This window comes from Emys orbicularis, chromosome 6, assembly GCF_028017835.1.
Source record: "Emys orbicularis isolate rEmyOrb1 chromosome 6, rEmyOrb1.hap1, whole genome shotgun sequence".
Taxonomy (NCBI): Eukaryota; Metazoa; Chordata; order Testudines; family Emydidae; genus Emys; species Emys orbicularis.
This window is the reverse complement of record NC_088688.1, coordinates 121,264,695-121,283,367: the sequence shown is the minus strand read 5'-3', so window position 1 is coordinate 121,283,367 and position 18,673 is coordinate 121,264,695. Positions and strand designations below refer to the sequence as shown.

The 18,673-nt window shown below is 44.2% G+C and overlaps 1 protein-coding gene across 2 annotated transcripts in view; it reads left to right on the top strand.

The window, feature by feature from the left end:
* LOC135880235 (PALM2-AKAP2 fusion protein-like) overlaps window positions 1-17,619 on the top strand; it is a 174,934-nt gene extending 157,315 nt beyond the window's left edge. Inside the window, exons 3-5 of one of the 2 annotated variants that reach the window (XM_065406420.1) lie at window positions 3,530-3,708; window positions 7,269-7,307; window positions 17,527-17,619. In XM_065406420.1, the coding sequence (XP_065262492.1) occupies window positions 3,530-3,708; window positions 7,269-7,307; window positions 17,527-17,619 (311 nt within the window). The remainder of the gene's footprint in view (window positions 1-3,529; window positions 3,709-7,268; window positions 7,308-17,526) is intronic. The other variant, XM_065406421.1, reaches the window with a different exon arrangement.
* Window positions 17,620-18,673: the final 1,054 nt, after the last annotated feature.

The window sequence follows — 18,673 nt, the reverse complement described above, 5'->3', positions numbered from 1 at the left end:
CTGATTCATCCCTGCAGTACACGTGTGTGCCCAAGGGACTTACACCAGCATTCAAATGCAGTAATGCAGTGGGGAATCAAGCCCTGAACCTTTCACTTTTAACACAGACACGATTTTCCATTAGTTCCGTCAGTCGTTGGGAGTTGCTTTTATTCTCTTCTTTTGGACACCCCAAGCCCTAGCTAGCCAGGGCCTCATGCTGAGCTCTGTTACGTTGAGACAAATCCGTGATGTCTGTGGAGTTACTCAAGATGAGACTCTAATCCCATGGCATAGAAAATCCCACAAGCCTCAGACCCGTTGCAATTTCTAGGGACACCTCCGTAGGTTTGGGGATGGAGTTTCCAGATGATTCTCTGTATTTGTGAATTTAAGCAAGACTTGTAATATTATAGCTATCAGTGTTGTTGGGTTTTTCCGTGTTGGGTCAGAAATGAACCAAGCCCAGCAAGGGGATTTCTTGTTAAAGGTCTCTGTTGGCTTTGCTCAGATTTCATTTCTCTCTTTTAAAAGAGAGCCTAGAGCTTCTGAACAGCGTGCACTGATATGCTGTGTGTGACCTCTGGTGGCCACAGCTTTCCGTGACTTGTTCCGTGAGTTACTAGCTTTTTGATTTGTCTCAGCAAAGGAACAACTGAAAATCCATTCGCAGTCCTTCTAATTAACCCCATTTGTTTCTGTGCGTGGTTTTGTTTTAAAAAGCCTCCACATCTAGGGGAAAGTTAGTGTGACTTTCTCTACATTTCCTTTCCCCACTGTAGCTGATTATATTTAGGTTTAAACAGAAGAATTCTCCTTGGGGGGCGGGGGGCAGTGAGAGGACAAGGAGCAGGATGGGTCAGGGATTCTGAGGGGGACAGTCGGGGGGCAGGAAGTTGATGGGGGTCGGATAGGGGGCAGGGCCAGGCTGTTTGGGGAGGCACAGCCTTCCCTACCCTAAAGCTCATTCAGCAGTTTGAGGCTTGCAGACAGCTATTTAACACAAAGAGCCAAGCTGTTATCTTTTCCAAGGGGGAGGGCAGGGCCGGCTCCAGGGTGCTGCGGCGGCAATTCGGCGGAAGGTCCTTCGCTCCGAGCGGGAGTGAGGGACCGTCCGCCAAATTGCCGCCGAATAGCTGGATGTGCCGCCCCTCTTCGGAGTGGCCGCCCCAAGCACCTGCTTGCCAGGCTGGTGCCTGGAGCCGGTCCTGGGGGAGGGATCACATGAGAAGAGCAATATCCTACACCACCTACCTCCCAACCCTACCAAGGGAGACCCCCTCCACTGCATTCCCTGAGGCTCCAGAGGGATTAATTCAGTGGTTCTCAAACTTTTGTACCGGTGACCCCTTTCACATAGCAAACCTCTGAGTGTGACCCCCCCCCCTTATAAATTAAAAACACTTTTTTATATATTTAACACTATTTCAAATGCTGGAGGCAAAGCGGGGTTTGAGGTGGAGGCTGACAGCTCGCAACCCCCAGTAATAACCTTGTGACCCCCTGAGGGGTCCCGACCCCCAGTTTGAAAACCCCTGGGTTAATTTAATTTTAGCACCCTGTGTCCATTCACATGCATGTGCTATTTTGAGCATTTCAGTTTTCACAACATAGGCTCATCCCAGATTCTGGAACAAGCTCAAATGCTCAGTTCATGGAGTATGTACATAAGCTATACTAAAGACAAACCCACAGTAACCGTCTCCAGTTTGTGAGGGACCCCGTGGAGCCAGTCTCTAGGAAATAGATACATTCATGGAGGTTAAGTCCATTAATGGCTATTAGCCAGGATGGGTAAGGAATGGTGTCCCTAGACTCTGTTTGTCAGAGGGTGGAGATGGATGGCAGGAGAGAGATCATTACCTGTTAGGTTCACTCCCTCTGGGGCACTTGGCATTGGCCACTGTCGGTAGACAGGATACTGGGCTGGATGGACCTTTGGTCTGACCCAGTATGGCCATTCTTATGTTCTAAGCTAAATGAACCCAAAGTTATGGAGGCAGATATGAGTCAAGGAAGCCAGCAGAGGATCAGAAACCTGGACAAATCTCTGACTGGATGGGCTCAGGCGTTTGGTCACAAGCTGAGGTGGTTCAAAAGTTTTGGATTTTTTTTTAAGCAGAATTTTTTTATTGTTTCTTTAAACAAACACAGCAAGCAGCAAATATTTGGCCACACACTTCTGAAACCCCAAACCATGTTCAGGTTTTGGCAGACTAATTTCAGCTTTTCAATTAAAAAAAACCACAACAAATTTTGAAGGAAAGCAGACATTGTCCGTGATTTTTTTCTGCTTTTTAAACACCCCTAGTTTTCGATCCAAAAAAAGTTTTGACGGAAAGTATTTGTCCAACCCTTTTAATGAGCTTTAGTGCCTTTTAGCACTAGCTGATGCTGGGAACCAGTGATACCTTGTAACGGTGACTTGAAAAGAAGTTTTGTCAAACTGGGTTTGTGCCGAGATGCGGAAATGTTTATTTTTCCCAGGGCTGCCCGGGAGTGGCGGGCAAATGGGGCAATTTGCCTCGGGCCCCACAGGGGCCCCCATGAGAATATAGTATTCTATACTATTGCAACTTTTTTTTATGGAAGGGGCCCCTGAAATTGCTTTGCCCCAGACCCCCTGAATCCTCTGGGTGGCGCTGGCTGCATCTGGAGGGGTCACACAGTATACAGAGCCGTAGCAATAGTCTTCTTGTAGGATCAGCCTTCCCCATGTGCCTGCTTTGTACCCAGTTCTCCAGCTAGGGTAGTTAAGTCGTGAGCACGTTGCCTAGTGAGCAAGCGGTCCTGTCAGAGCTACAGCCTGAATTCATCCCGGCTCCCAGCCTTTTCATCTAACCAGTGGACATGGGGTTCACAAACTCTTCCCTCGCCTGGACTACATCTTAATAGAGAGCGTGTTTCACAGTTCACCTTCCCCTCCCACTCACAGTCACACGGACCAGCAACTAGTTGCATGGAAAAGAAATACTAGGAAATGTATCAAAGATATTTTTACCTCTTTTCATGCAATTTAGCAGCTGGAAACAAGAAGGAGCCAGAACCATGTAAACGGACAGCCCTTCTTGAACTGCAAGTGCTCCATGGAACACAGTTTGGGCCCCTCTGCACTGTGACACTGTGCAGTTTTTTGGGTGTCTGATTCAATAAAAATAAGTCCAGCGATTTCCATAAGCTTGCATGTATGTCCAGAGCACAGAAGTGAGTCATTAGGGGTTGGGGTGATTTAACCAGAGCTCTAGTAATGAGCAGTGATAGGGTAGATTCGTATATATGTTACTTGACAGCTTTGCTAGGTGTTATGAAATAAGATCACTTAAATGTTTGTGTAAGTCTGGTCCGGGAGGGGGAAAAGGAGGGACTTGAAACTCACTTTGGCCGTGTTTGTTTCAATACATTATTTTGTAGACTACGTTTCAGTATTTCTCTCTGTTCAAGCCACACTGGAAATATTGCTCCAACTCGTTCCTTTTGCAAGCTGTGTCTTCAGTTGGAAACTACTTGGGAATCTGTCCATTTAGAAAGGGGTCCCTTCATGTCGTTTCAGGGAAGATAGAGAAGATCAGGCCTCCTCCATCCCCGACAACAGAAGGTCCCCTCTCCCAGTCTGACTTACTGCCTGACGAGGCTGCAGGATCCCAGAGGCCCAAGAATTTGCTGCAGACCCTCATGGAGGATTATGAAACACACAAAACTAAGAGGCGTGAGAGGATGGATGACAGCAGTGTAAGTACACTCTTCCCTTCCCCTCTTCAGTGTGTGTTTCATGACAGGCAGATCGCTGTGGTTGGTAGGACAAAATTTGGCCTCTTAAAGATCAATTGTTCTGTTGAGAATGACTCGCTGAGTGCCTTAAAGATGTTTAAAGAATTTAAAAAAAAAAACAAAAGAAACTACACTATCAGTTTATCTGAAGGGGGGGAAATCAATCAATCATAGTGGCAATCGTATAATAATAAACTCTGCCTAGTTGCCCTCTGTGATCAGAGGATCACATTTGAATTCACTGCTCACTGAAATCCTGCAATGAACTATGTAACTGCAGTATGAGCCTTATTGCTCATATCTGTGCACTACAAGTATTCACCCAGCACTTATTAGACTCCCAAAGTCCTATCCCAGTATGCTCTGGGTTCAGTGTAAGACCTAGGATGGATTCCCTGAGGGCAATATCTTCTTGGGTTGCTCCAGGATCTGGTTAGGAACTTGTGGAATGGGATCCTGGACTTACAGTGGACAGAATGCTGTTTCCCATTGAGTCTGTTCTGTTCTTTCCTACAAGCAAAAAGGGGAAATTGACAAAAATTCTGCTCTGAGTTCTTCATGTAAGTGCCTGCAGTTCAAGTTTTTGAACTACCAACATTGATGTTCAGATGGTCATCAGAGTAGGGGAATGGGTATAAATTTCATGGCTAATGACGGTCAGACTTCAGATGCATACAGTAAGCAAACTGTTCTCCCATCATATCACTGGGACTTTACAAAGGTGCCGCTCATGACTGTTGTGAGCATAAATGCTGTGTGGGTAGGAGAGATGGGTAGTATAAACCCTTACATGTATATGATTATTGTTAGTGGTTACTATTGGCCGTTGTTCTGTATTTGCTCTAGCACCCACAATGTGCCAGACTCTTTTCAAACACTTAAGAAAAACAATCCCAATCCAAAAAGAACAGACTAACATGGCTGCTACTCTGAAATCCCAATCCAGCCCTGTTAAGACTATAGTCTTTAAAGTTCATACTACAAACAGTAGCCTACAGAATATGCTGGGTTTTAATCTCTGGTGTTCAACATTATATCAACAGAGTATGAGACTTCAGATTAGAAACAGTGAAATGTAAAAAGATCCCACTCCATTTTTGGTTGTAAGTTAATGCAAGATAGAAGGGTGGGTTTGAAGTGCAGACAGATCTTAGGGTCTGAGCCTGCTCCCACTGAAGTCAATGACAAAACTGCCATTGATTTCAGTGGAGCAGGATCAAGCCTGTAAGCAGGCTTCCCCTGTAGGATGTGAGAGTAGTCTCAGCTCACCTGCTTCTATGGACTTCATCTGACACAAGAAACTTTGCTAACTTGGCTTGTTGCCTTTCTACAGTGAGGACATGTCTCAAGAACGAGTTACTCGCCAGTGTCCTCTGCCTCTTTCAGAAGAGGTGACTGTCCAATGGGCTCTATTCCCTGGGTGCAAGTGGATAGTTTTCATTGGGTGTTATTAGGATTTTCCCCTCGTGTATATTGCTGTGCTAATGCCTGTTGAATGATGCTGTCAAGCTTTTCATTCAAGAGATTTGGGACCTCATTCTTCTCTCACCTTCTCTGGGTATAACCCAGGAGTAACTTCATTTAAGTTAGTGAAGTAAAACCAGCATAAGGGAGAGCAGAATCAGTCCTTATGTGGCCTTAATAACTTTGGACTTTGTTTCCATCAGCCTTTTTGCTTTAGATCTTGATATTGTTCAGAAGTTGCTTTGCTAAGGGATGAAAACTGATTGCACGCTCATCATAACCTTTTCCGTGTAGCACTGATGGGTTCAGGTGACTTACCAAGCAATGGCTTATGACTGGAATTCTTTGTCGCAGTCATTACATTGTCCCCTGCTGTATGTGGTTTACCATGTAGCACATGTGAGTGCTGCTACTCTCATAGAGATGTCATGATGCTGAGGGCCAGACTCTGTTTAGTTACACCAGTGCATCTCCATTGAAGTCAGTGGGGTTGCACAGGTGCCTTCTTGAAAAGAAGTTGGCCAAGATTGTTTGTCTGTGTTTGAAACGCGCTTCTGTGTCTTGACTGAGAACTTTGGTCCAAATGAAGAGCATCACGCCATAGAGACAGAACTCTGTGTATCACGGCGGCTCAGTGATGATAACACTATTAAAAGCCTCTGTTCATTAAAATTTTGACTGCCATACAATTAGTACCATCAAACAAATTGTGCACCAGATCCTGCACTTGGATAAATTGATGTAGCTCCATTGAAGTTAAAGGAGCTACACTGATTGACCCCCCACTAAAGGTCTGGCCCAGTTTTATTTTCATTCTCATTTTCCGGAAGCTTATCTGGAGCCAAATTTTTTTTTTAATGTATTTATGTTCCCCTTTCTGCTTGTCTAAAATCCTATCATAGGGTTGTGTTTGTAAGACCAGAGTGAGCCTCCCCTAAACAGCTGGAATGTTTTCTTTCTCCTCCCTATATTTTCCTTTTCCCTTGTGTAAACTACTCCTGAAACGGGGGTGGGGGGGGGAAGGGGGTGGATAAGAAATGACATGATAAAGATGTAGCTTTGCCATGCTAAGCTTGCACCGGCCTTAGTTAGAGACAATATTTTATGTGCCAGGCTAAGCAATAATTATTTAAACAACCACTAGTTCTGATTTGTCAGCAGAGGCTTTTAAAATGCAGTTTCAGGCAAAAGAGAGTAATCTCTGGATCTAATTACATACGAGAGCAAATCACTGAACCATTTTCAAGTGTCTACAATATACTGAAAAAAAGCATAATTAACAGGCAAACAGGCAGCTGCCATTTTGAAAATCCGATCATGTAGAGCAGACCTCTGCTCACCGTCTGAATGCAAGGAAAATGAGAGACTTTCGAAATTGTTGGAAGATAAGTTCTATTGGGTCAAATGCTCCTTTCTGCTAGGTAACACAGAAGAGAGCAAAGCTGAACAGACTCCAGTCCCAGTCCTACAAACACTAACATATGCAAGATGGGACTATTTGTGTGCTTAAAATTAACCACATGCATAAGTCCTGCAGCACATAATAAATGACAGTAAAGTCGGTGTTTGCAGGATCAGGGCCTTGGGTGCGCCCTGCTCCAGTGGCACAAGAAGGCGCTTTGTTTTGCTCTAATTTCAGTGTGCTATTCTTCAACATGGCAGCTCCTGTAGGCATTGTCAGCTTTTGTCTTTCAGGTCAGAGCAGTCTGCTTTGACAATGGTCAAATCCAGTGTATTTGCCATTTGAAAGACTTCGCTCCATAAGGGGAGAAAATGTTATTCTCTTTCTCTAGCTGTGTCTTCCAAAGAAGAAGCCACTGGGCGGGAGACGATGGGAAGAGGATACCTGATTCGCTGCCAAGCAGCATGACTGAAATAGTTTGACCAATAAGAGTAAACATGATGGCAATTGGCTAAGCAACTTCATTTAAAAACAAATACATTAACTAACCTTTTAAACAGGTCCAAACTGCTTCAAGTTCTGTTCCCAGTTTTTTTGTTTCCAACTTCAACACGTCTGTTCAATGTACTAATGCTGGTCTTTTCCTTTCCACCAGTACACCTGTAAATTACTGTCTAACAAGGTTACTTCCGAGGTACTTTTCAACTGCTTATCTTTGCTTTCTCTTGCATGGTCATTCCACATGCATGTTGTTTCAGTTTGCATTTCCATGCTGAGTGTCAGTGCTCTTTCACATCAAAATAGGGGCGAGGATGTGTATGGGGGTGTGACCGGGGTCCCAAGGGAGCCAACTGAGGTCACTCAATTGGGGTGAACTGCAAAGAACGGGGCAGACAATCCCCAAAGCTGGTGGATATTCCAATACTTAGATTTACCAAGCCAGCACAAAACAGCTTCTATTATACCTCACTGGTTACCCAGAAGCCAACAACACAGTTCCCTTAAAGTAACCCAGCCTCAGGCCTCCACCCAGATACCCAAGTCAAGTATGATGAAGATTACTGAAAATCTTATTCATCATATAAAAAGTTCTACCAATCCCAAAGGATCAGACACATTATCTGCCAGGTTAATGAATATTCCAGATCTTACCCAAATACACGCTACAGCCAATTCTTATAAACTAAAATAAAATGTATTAAAAAAGAAAAGAGAGAGAGCATTGGTTAAAAGATCAGTATACACACAGACATGAGTACAATTCTGAGATTCAGATTCATAGCAGAGATGGTGAGCTTTGTAGTTGCAGAGTTCTTTCAGAATTAAGTCCATAGGTTATAGTCCAATGTTTGTATTCAGGGAGGGCCAGTCAGCACTGGGATCTCACTCCTTATGACTTAGGCTTCCCCTGCATGAAGCCTCAAGCAGATCCGAGATGACAGGACCAGGACCCAAGCCCATTTTATCAGGGCCGGCTCTAGGTTTTTTGCCGCCCCAAGCAAAAAAAAAGAATGGCCAGAATGCCGCCCCTGGAATTGTGCCGCCCCACGCACATGCTTGCTTTGCTGGTGCCTAGAGCTGGTCCTGCATTTTATACAGTCTCAGGCCTTCTTGTGACAGCCCGGAGTCCCTCCATGAACAATAGACACTCATTTCCTAAGCATCGCTGGTAATTATCCACACAGATCCACATAAGGCAATTGCCTGTTTTTCCACCATTCACAGATGATTGGCTGTACATTTCGAAGAGAGATGAATACAGCTATATCCTAGGTTTGCAGTTCATTTAAATGTTAAGAATTTCTTTTGTTCTCTGAATTAACAGAATAAAGCATAGACAGGGACTGTTGATTACATTGATAAGTGGGAAAGGAGTGAGAGTTGAAAATGGTTATAGACTAAGGTGAAAATCTGCGAACTGTAATCCCTGTCATTAAACCTCCACCCTGTGAAATATCTTTTCCATCCTGGTGGTTTTGGAATAGATTCTCCACTCATTGTGGAGGTCCTTAGCAACACTGGAGTATTAACTGGAGTCCTGTAACAGTGCTGAGCTGTGAATATTCCCCATAGTCTGCTGTGGTTTATCTCCTTCAGAATCCTAGGTTGTACATTAAAAGCACACCAGACCTCCTTTTGTTGTTCCACTTTTTAAAAGGACTGCTAATAACTGCATGCTCGCATACACCCACAGTATGGTTATCCTGCAAACTTCCAGTTTTGTCTTGAATGACTACATTACATCAGCAGCTCTAATTCTTAGGGTACGTCCAGACTACCCGCCGCATCGGCGGGTAGCGATCGATTTATCGGGGATCGATATATCACATCTCGTTAAGACGCGATATAGCGATCCCCGAACGCGCTCCCCGTCGACTCCGGAACTCCACCAGAGCGGCGGTAGAGGAGTCGACGGGGGAGCCACGGCCGTCGATCCCGCGCCGTGAGGACCCGAGGTAAATCGATCTAAGATACTTCGACTTCAGCTATGCTATTCACGTAGCTGCAGTTGCGTATCTTAGATCGATTCTCCCTCCCCCTCTCCCCCCCAATGTAGACCAGCCCTTAGTGTTCCTTCCACCTACTATACTATAAGGAATACTCTGGTAATGTTTAGTTACAGAGGCAACTGAAAAGTTTGTAAAGGTGACCATTGTAAACTTACCAATCACAAAATAGCAAGACAGATTAGTTTTGGTTGCCGTTGACTATGACCACATTCCAACACACTGCACAGCACCAATAACACATTCTTCTGATGTAAGTGAGGCTCCCATTGCACTCTGCAGAAGCCCAGTATGTGCATATATTGTAAAAGCAGGATTTAGCACTAAGTATGTACTGTAAATAAAATATCTTCACACTGCAGAAAAAGGGTTTTCTTTGTTGGTGCTGTTAGTTGTGTGCCTGTCTGGCCAATACTCAAGCATTTAACTTTCCGTTGGACAGCCGTGGGGAATTTCTCAAGAGCAGCCAACCTGTCTACTGCATTTGTGCTGACAGTTACGTGTGCACAGTTCACTCGTGCAAAGGTTTTTTGTGCACGGTCCCTTGTACACACCGCTGGTAGAACTTACACCCTCAGACTTGATTGGAACTCTGTCTCTGCCCGTGAATGGGCGATAGAGCACAAAAATCACATTTGCATGGGAAGAGCTGTGCAAGCACAAATAAAGGTGACGTTTTGAGAATTTTGCTGGAAGCATCCTCAATATTTATCAGCATTCAGACTTAAAAACAAACAAACAATTGGATGCCATCATCACCTGTTGGCTTTTCAGCTCACTTGCCTGTAAGCTTTAAGAAGTTGATAGCATTGAGTGCTAGTCAGTTGATCCATTATTCCAAAGAACATGGCAAGCTCTAACTACGGTGAGGAAATATGCTCTAACTTTGTTTTGTAGTTTACAAACCCCTTATGCTCATGGAATTACTCCGGTTGGCAAAAGTTCTCTTGAATTCACTTGTACAAATATCCGAGGCTGGAATATAGCTAATCTTCCTAGTCAATTGCAAGTCAATTTAGACAATATGTGTGAAATCCTGTCCCCGTACAAGTCCCTGGGAATTTTGCCATTAACTTCAGGAGAGCCAGGATTTCAGTCTCTCTGCTTGTATGTCATCTTTGAAATCTTTCTGTGTTTAATTCTGTCAAGCTCAGGTCAGCAGCATCAGAGAGAGATTCAGCTCCTTCCCCTTAATATTGCCTCTGCTATGGAGAGAAATTAACTAGGGTTGCAGAATACTAGTCAGTTGCATTTAGTAACAGGTTCTGGAGTGAGGTGCAGTGGTACTGAATTCTGTCCTCGCTTGCATTCTTCATCTGCTGGTGCCAATGAGCAAGCAAGTATGGGATAATTCACCAGTAAATTTGTTTCTCTCTATCCTCCACTAGGGGGCCGGTGGCTAAAACTTGTACCTGACTGTAGTGACTGCTTCAGAGATTTTTTTTTATCTTGTTAACCATCCACTTTAAAATAAAACTTAGCATTAAAACAATGTTCTGTAACTCTTAAGATCTCCGAGCTGAAACCCCAACATGTGTGTAGTAAGAGAAGTGAAGAACAATTTTCACAGTTTTAAATCATTCCAAATATTCATGTATATTTGTCTGTCCTTTCAACGTTTCTGCCATCTGAAATCTCTCTGTTTAATGTGACTTTGTGGTCAAATTAGTTTTTCCAAACAGAACATATTTTTTACATCACTTGGCTATTTTCGTTAGAACTCTTTCCATTACGAGGTAGCCTTGTCAATTATTCAGTCGAAGCCTGAGAGAATCACTCCTAGCTTTGTTAACGTTATAATCTTTGTAGAGCCTATGTGCCAATTTTAGAGGCAATTTCAGACAAGTGACAAAATCCAGAGAACAGTAACAGCAAAGGGGATGTCCATTCTCAGTCCTGTTTTTCAGTATGTGCATTTTACATACAGGATGCAAGTTATCTGGGAGTTAGGCACCTCACTCCTGTAGGGATAATTCTGTTGTCAGCTCCACTCATACCACGCCATGCATGAGTGTAGCCGAGAGCAGAGGGCAAGATTCCAATACCTTCACTTGCATTGATTAGCACCTTACTCCATGAATAGTCCCGTTGACTTAAATCCACTTGCTGGACACTTCAGCATACACCAGTGTCGCCACCCTACGCCACATAAATGCAGCTCGGGATATACGGTTCCTGACTGTCCGCTCCAAATTATAGGTCTTTACTACTTGTGCTAAATGAGAATCGCTATGATCTAACGCTAGGACCCATGCCTATATTTAGAGCTCTGAGTAGCGGGCCAGATTCTGATGTCTTTTCTCCAGTGAGTAGTCCAGTTACTTCACTCCATTGCTGGACACTTGTACAGACTCCAGAGGTCATCAGTGGGAGTAAATAGCTATTCAATTGAAATAGGTGTTTGGGGCCAGAACGGGGTGTATTATGGGCATTCAAAAAAAAAAGGGGGGGGACCTCGTTCAGCCTGTTTTGGGGATTCCTTGTATATTTGACACAGGACTAGTCTGGAGTCCATTTTGCTGTCCATTTCACAGATTTTAGTAGAGAAATTGAGCCATTCCCAATTAGGCCTGCGACTTCTTACAGTAGAACCTCAGAGTTACGAACACCTGGGGAATGGAGGTTGTTCGTAACGCTGAACAAAATATGGTTGTTCTTTCAAAAGTTTACAACTGCGTATTGACTTAATACAGCTTTGCAAATTTACTCCCCAATGTCCCCTGCCCCATCCCTCTCCCCTCTGTCCTATTCCCCTATACCCTTCTCTTCCCTCTGCCCTGTCCCATCCCCCTTCCTTCCCCACTGCCTCTTTCCCACCACCCTACCCCCTTCCCTCATTTCCCCTGGCCCTGCCCCACCTCGGGCACTCTCCATAACAGGATGGTGGCCATACAGGGCGCCCAGCACACACAGATGGGGAAGGCGACCAGCACTAGGAATGAGGAGGCAACGTCCAGCTGCAGAGACAGTGGCCACCTTCCCTCACCTGGCAGGAGAAGCGGCTCCATCCCCCAGAAACGTGCCAGGAGGAGATGCAGCGTGGGAACAACAGAGCTCCCCTCCACCCCAGCAGGCCAAGCGGAGCAAGCCCTGGGCAGCTCAGTGCTCGCAGAAATCAGCAGGGCAGTGGCATGTGATTCCATGTGCCCCCCACATGCCTTACCTCTGTTTGGGGGGGCAATGCCCTCCCGCAAACTACACCCATGTGTGCAGTTGACCGGTCAGTTTGTAACTCTGGTGTTTGTATCGCCACGGTTCTACTGTATCTGATGAGTGTAATGGTAAATACAGAAGGCATGATTCACCACTGCGTTAGGCCAATTTTACACCAGTGTAATTCTATTGGTTTCAGGGACAGGTGTAAAACTGGAGTGATGTAGTTGTGAATCTGGGCCAGGTTTCTCTTTGGTTTCTCTTCACTGGGAGCTTCCAATATGGTGGTTAGTTAAAGGGTACGTTAGCTTATGAAAATCTTATCAAAACTTAACAATAAGCTGGTTATCAGTAAATCTATTTATTTATAACTCCATGTTCCTCTCTTCCAGAATTTCTTTGATTTATCCTACTCTTCCTTTTTAGCGTCCCTTCCTTCTGGGCCATTCCTTCTACTAAAATAATGCAGGGCCAGGTCTTGAAGTCTTTGCTCAGTTTTCCAGCAAAGCTGCCATTGATTTCAACAGGTCAAATGCTGAGGAGAGCTAAGCAATGGAACTGCTGCTCATCGATTCCAAGGCCAGTTTGGGACCATTGTGATCATCTCAGCTGACCTATGGCATGCCACGTTATTCCCCAAAGCAATTCCTAGAGCAGATCTTTTAGAAAAACTTCCAATCTTGATTTTAAAATTGCCAGTAATAGAGAATCCACCATGACCCATGGTCAATTACTCTCATGTTAAGAATTTATGCCTTATTTCCTGTATGAATTTGTCTAGCTTCAACTTCCAGCCATTGGATCATGTTAGACCTTTCTCTGCTAGATTGAAGAGACCATTATTAAATATTGGTTCCCCATTTAGATATGTATAGACTACGCAATCAAATCATCCCTTACCCTTGTCTTTGTTAAACTAAATCGATTAAGCTCTTGACTCTATCACTACATGGTACCTTTTATGATCCTTTAATCATTCTCATGGCTCTTCAGTTAACTCGTTCTATTATTTCAACATCCTTCCTGAATTGTAAGCACCAGAACTGGACACAGTATTCGAGCAGCGGTCGCACCAATCCCAACTGGATAGGCACTTTTCTCCTATTCAAGAGTCCCCTGTTTAGTATCTCAGGATCAAATTAGCTCTTTTCGCCAGTGTCACAATGGGAGCTCAAATTCAGCTGATTATCAAGTTGTCATGCGCCCGCCACCCCAACACCAAATCTTTTTCAGAGTCTGCTTCCCACAATAGAGTCCTGTGTGGCCTACACTCTTTGTTCCCACACCCATACATTTGCATTTAGCCATATTAAAAGGTGTATTGTTTGCCTGCAGCCAGTCTACCAAGCGATCCTGATTGCTCTGAATCAGTGACCTGTCTTCTTCATTCTTTGCCACTCCCAATTTTTGTCATCTGCAAACATTATCAGTGATGATTTTGTTTTTTTCCAGGTCATTGATAAAAATGTTAAATAGCATAAGGCAGAGAATCGATCCTTGCGGGACCCCAGTGGAAACACACCTGTTCGATGACAATACCCCATTTACAATTACGTTTTGAGACCTATCACTTAGCCAGTTTTTAATCCATGTAATGTGTGCCATGACAATTTTATATTCTAGTTTTTTTAATCAAAATATCATGCAGTACTAAGTCAAACGCCTTACAGAAGTCTAAGTATCGTACGTCAACAGAGACATTAAAGTCGTTGGAAGCTGTGGTGCCTGGCACTTCTCATTCTTTGGCCCAATGAGAGTGATGACCAAGTTAAACATTTAAGTAGAGGCTTTGGGGACCAGCTAATAGACATGATGGTTGTTTGCTATCATGCCTCAATACAGTGTTGGTAATTCTCGCACAGGGGAAATAAATATCCTGCTTCATCCTCTCCAATGACTAGTCAATCTCTAATGCTAATTTTGTATGGTTCTAGAAATTCTAGTAACAAAGCTGTAGCGGGTAGATGCTACTGGAGCTATGCGAACCCTGGGCCAGATCCTCAGCTGCAGTCATTTACACCAGCTGAGGATCTAGCCCAGTGGGTCTCAAACTTTTGTATTGGTGACCCTTTTCACACAGCAAGCCTTTTCATGCGACCCCCCTCCCCCTATACATTAAAAACACTTTTAAAAATATTTAACACTATTATAAATGCTGGAGATGAAGTGGGATTCGGGGTGGACCCCCCACGCAATAACCTCATGACCCTCTGAGGGGTCACGGCCCCCCGGTTTGAGAACCCCTGATCTAGCCCATAGTATTTGTTCCTGCCAGCCATGTTCTTTGACTGAGAACAGTGTTCACGGATAGTAGGTTAGCAGCTTTAAACCAGTGATGAAGAGGAAGAGAGAGGAGGGACAAAGGGGACGTAATGGAGGGAAGGACTTTCTCTCTGCTCTGGGGTTTTGGTAGCTTAAAGCTAAAATAGTGCCGATCCAAAGCAGAAATCTTAAACCAAAAGGCCAGATCCTCAGCTGGTTAAAAACCAGCACTGAAGTCAGTGGAACCATGTTTATTTCACACCAGGTGAGGATCTGGCCCTAGAACACTTGAACTAAAACAAAATCCAGTATGTTTTACGTTAGCCTAAAACTAAGGCCCAAATTGTGCAAAACTCTCCTCTACTGCCATGGTGGTTTTGCTCTGATAAGGGCCTCAGGTTTTTGCCCTGAGTTTGGTGTCTTTTGTATTTATTTTTCATATCCAGTTAGAATGTTACTTCTCCTTTACCCTGCACTTCTCTTTAATCCTCATTCCCGTTTTCTCCTGCTTCTGCCACTGCTCGGCAACATTCCCCAGTTTTGAAGCTAAGAAAGCACCAACGTTTATTTCCTATTATGCTGATGCTAAAAGAGCGACTGTGTTCCTTTATTCCTTCTGAACAAGTTATCAAGAAAAACTGGGCAGTGGTGCCAAACCCCTTTGAGATCTTGTCCGAGGGCATAGTTTATGCAATCAGTATCCCTAACACCTCATTTAAACCATCAGTCCCCAGCTTTGTAGCTGCAGCAGAATCAATATGCCATTAGCGGCTGTAGTGTCTCTTTTCAGAGTAGCAGCCGTGTTAGTCTGTATCCGCAAAAAGAACAGGAGTACTTGTGGCATTATGCTCTAATAAATTTGTTAGTCTCTAAGGTGCCACAAGTACTCCTGTTCTTTTTGCGGATCCAGACTAACACGGCTGCTACTCTGAAACCTGTCATTATGCAAGGCACTGCATTTAGCCGTATGGAGTGGAAATCCATCAACTTCATGAAAAAACTCGTACCTTATGCTCTAATAAATTTGTTAGTCTCTAAGGTGCCACAAGTACTCCTGTTCTTTTTGTAGTGTCTCTGTGGAGTTTTATTCAAGAAGTGGTGCGGGGTTTTATCTTGTAAACATATTGGTGGGAGTGTGAGCACCACCTCCCTCTGCTGGATGGAATCAGACCTGCTTCCATTTGAATGGTCTTGCCTCCTAATGGTTTACAAAGAGGCTATAAATAGCTTTATGCAGATCTTCAGTAATATAACATTCCAGTAAACCTGGACTGAGTTTTAGGCACACATAGTCGCTCCCCATCGCTGCCAGGAAAGGAGATATGGTTTCAACTCAATACTGCATGTGCTGGCTTAGTTTCACCTTGAGTTCTGGGGTTTGTTGATCCACCGGGTCAAAAGAAATTAGAGGGCATGCAAACTACAAGGCACAAACAAAGCTTTGCCAAACCCCTTCTTTCCCCAAACTGCTGAGTGTCTCTGAGCTCTAAATGAAAGTTTGGATCCTAGTGTTAGACCACAGAGAATACACTCATTTAGCACAAGTAGCAATGATTTGTAGCTGTCTGTCAGGAGTTGTAGTCTCCTTACTGCATATATAGCTGGAGACCCTGACATCTGTGAACGAGTCCAGTCCTGGATTGTTACGAGCTGCAAGACCGAGTAACCTCTACTCACCCACCAACCGGCAGCTGGGTTACCTTCAGCTGCTGTTTGTATCTAGTGTCCTCATTCTTACATTCAGGTATTTGAAGTCAGATTGGAGTCCTATTATGCTGGGCTGTCTATAGACCTGATTTAACACAATCCCAGCCCCAGAGGCCAGACAGTCTGTACAACGCCAAGACATGCCATATATGTGTAGAACACGCTGGTGGGGCAGGGGGCAACAAGGGTGGCAGTAATAGGACTACAGGGCTGCATGCGCTAGCTAACCTGGACACTTTAGCAGCATCATAGTTGGTTTGGATTTTTTTAACCTAAATCTATAAACCCCTTGAAAATGTTTCTCGTGCGGGATCTGCTTGAAAGCCCCTAGAAGTCATTGAGCAATTTTCCATTGATTTCAGTGGGCTTTGGTTCAAACTTTAGCTCACCCATGTGGTTCTTCTCTGGCATTGGTTGAGCCTGGGAACGTTCTCAAAGGTTTGGTGAGACGTGGAGGAGTCGGGACAAACAGCATGCTGAAGGAAGGATCTGATGGAGTATGTCTGAGATTTCCTTTTATTCCCCAAGGGGGAACTTCACCCTTGTGCCGGTGGCAAAGACCAGGCCTGTGTATCACATCATCCCTCTTTAGGCATGTGGTGTGTGGTTCTTTCACCCAAAGGACTCTGTGTTCTTCCATGCATGTGTTCCAAGCAATGGCTTTTTCATTGATTTTGCTTCAGTCCAAACACCACAGCAAGCCAGTGTGAAGGACCCTTGTGTCTACAGGTAATGACACGTTTAAATGAAAAACAGTCTGCAAGACAAAGAGCTAGATCCAAAGCTGATTGAAGTCAATGACAAGGCTCCCATTGTCCACAGTGGGCTGGAACTGTGCCTCTGATAAGGTTCCTGTATGTATGTGGTTACCTTGTGCTGTACGTAATCCCCACACACGAATGAAAATGGATCCTTCGTAACCATCTTCCCCCTGCTGGCTGTCACTTGACCTGTCTGAATTGGGATGGAGAGTATGCAGCATCCTGAGTTAGGCCTGCAGAGCTAGACTTGACTTCTCCACTTCTAACTTAGGCTGCTGTATGAATATTAGGATTTAAATAGTCCAGCTTTGACCTTATGAGCTATTTGGTGTAACCCTTGCTCACACTAGCAAGCCCTTAGAGCCATAAGTAGCCTCGGTCATGCTGCTGATGTGATTGAGTAGTGAGCGTGGGCTGCATAATTTAGCTCTATGTGTGCTAGTAATTATTGGGGGGGTGGGAGATGGATGGAGAGAGGAGTGGAAGAAGGGAACCAAAGTAAGTGGTGTTTTTTCTTTTCCAGGTCCTTGAGGCTACCAGGGTGAATCGCAGGAAGAGTGCCCTGGCACTGCGCTGGGAGGCTGGAATTTATGCCAACCAGGAAGAGAATGAATAATCCCCTTGCAATAAAACGGGTGTTTGGGACCGAGAAACCAAAAAAAAAAAAAAAAAAGCATCATCATTTAATCCGATATTTATTAAAGATACAACAAGCTCACTGATCCACAGAGACAGGATTGCTCCATCTCCAGGCACCATTAGCGAAAGAGAAAAACCCACCCACAAAATCCACACACACACACACCCCAAAAAAAGAATGAGAGGATGTTAGCCATGGACTGGTCAACGAAGGGTGTCATCGCCGTTGGCAGCAGACCTATTGCAACAGGTCAGCATGGGAGGCTGAAGGAGTTGGCAAAAACTTAAGGCAGGGCAAATATATGTGCTTCCGTCTAACTGAATTTCCAGCCCTGCTTTGTATCAACGAGACAGTTTGGCCCAGAGTAACCTGTTGTGTCACCAGGCTTCCTTTGGACTGGCCTGTAGCTTCTCCATCATCCCACCTGCTGCATTAAGAACGTTAATGTTACTTTGGTTTACTCTAGATAGCCATAAAATGCAATGGTTTTTTGTTTTTGCTGTTATTTGGGGGGGAGAGGGGTTGAAGATTTTTTCCCCCTTTCTCTTAATTTTTCATTTAAAAATTGGAGACTGTTACTGCAAATGTACAATCCATGTTTTGCAATCAGAATATTTAATAAAGTATCCTGTTCTGTTGCAAACACAATCTGTCCGTTTAGGAGAGAGCTGAGGGGGAATGCCAAGCCAGACGGATAACCTTAGCTTTAGGATCCTGTATACTTGCAATATGAACTGGTCTCCAGTTTCTCAGTGCATATTTACATAACTTTCTAAATATACAATCTGTATTTAGTGGGCAATGACTATTTTTATGATGGGTGTGGGCAGAGGCATATGTACAAAATGAATAAAGATTGAATAACCTGAGTCAGAAAGATAAGAGGGGAACACACTCAAAAAATGACATTTAATTTTTTCTGAGGCAATAATTTAATCAAGCCAGATGCTGGCACAAACAGAGGTATGAAACAAAGGGGAAAACGTTATGTCTTTAACTATATTTATACAGTGTAAAAGGCCTTGGAGTT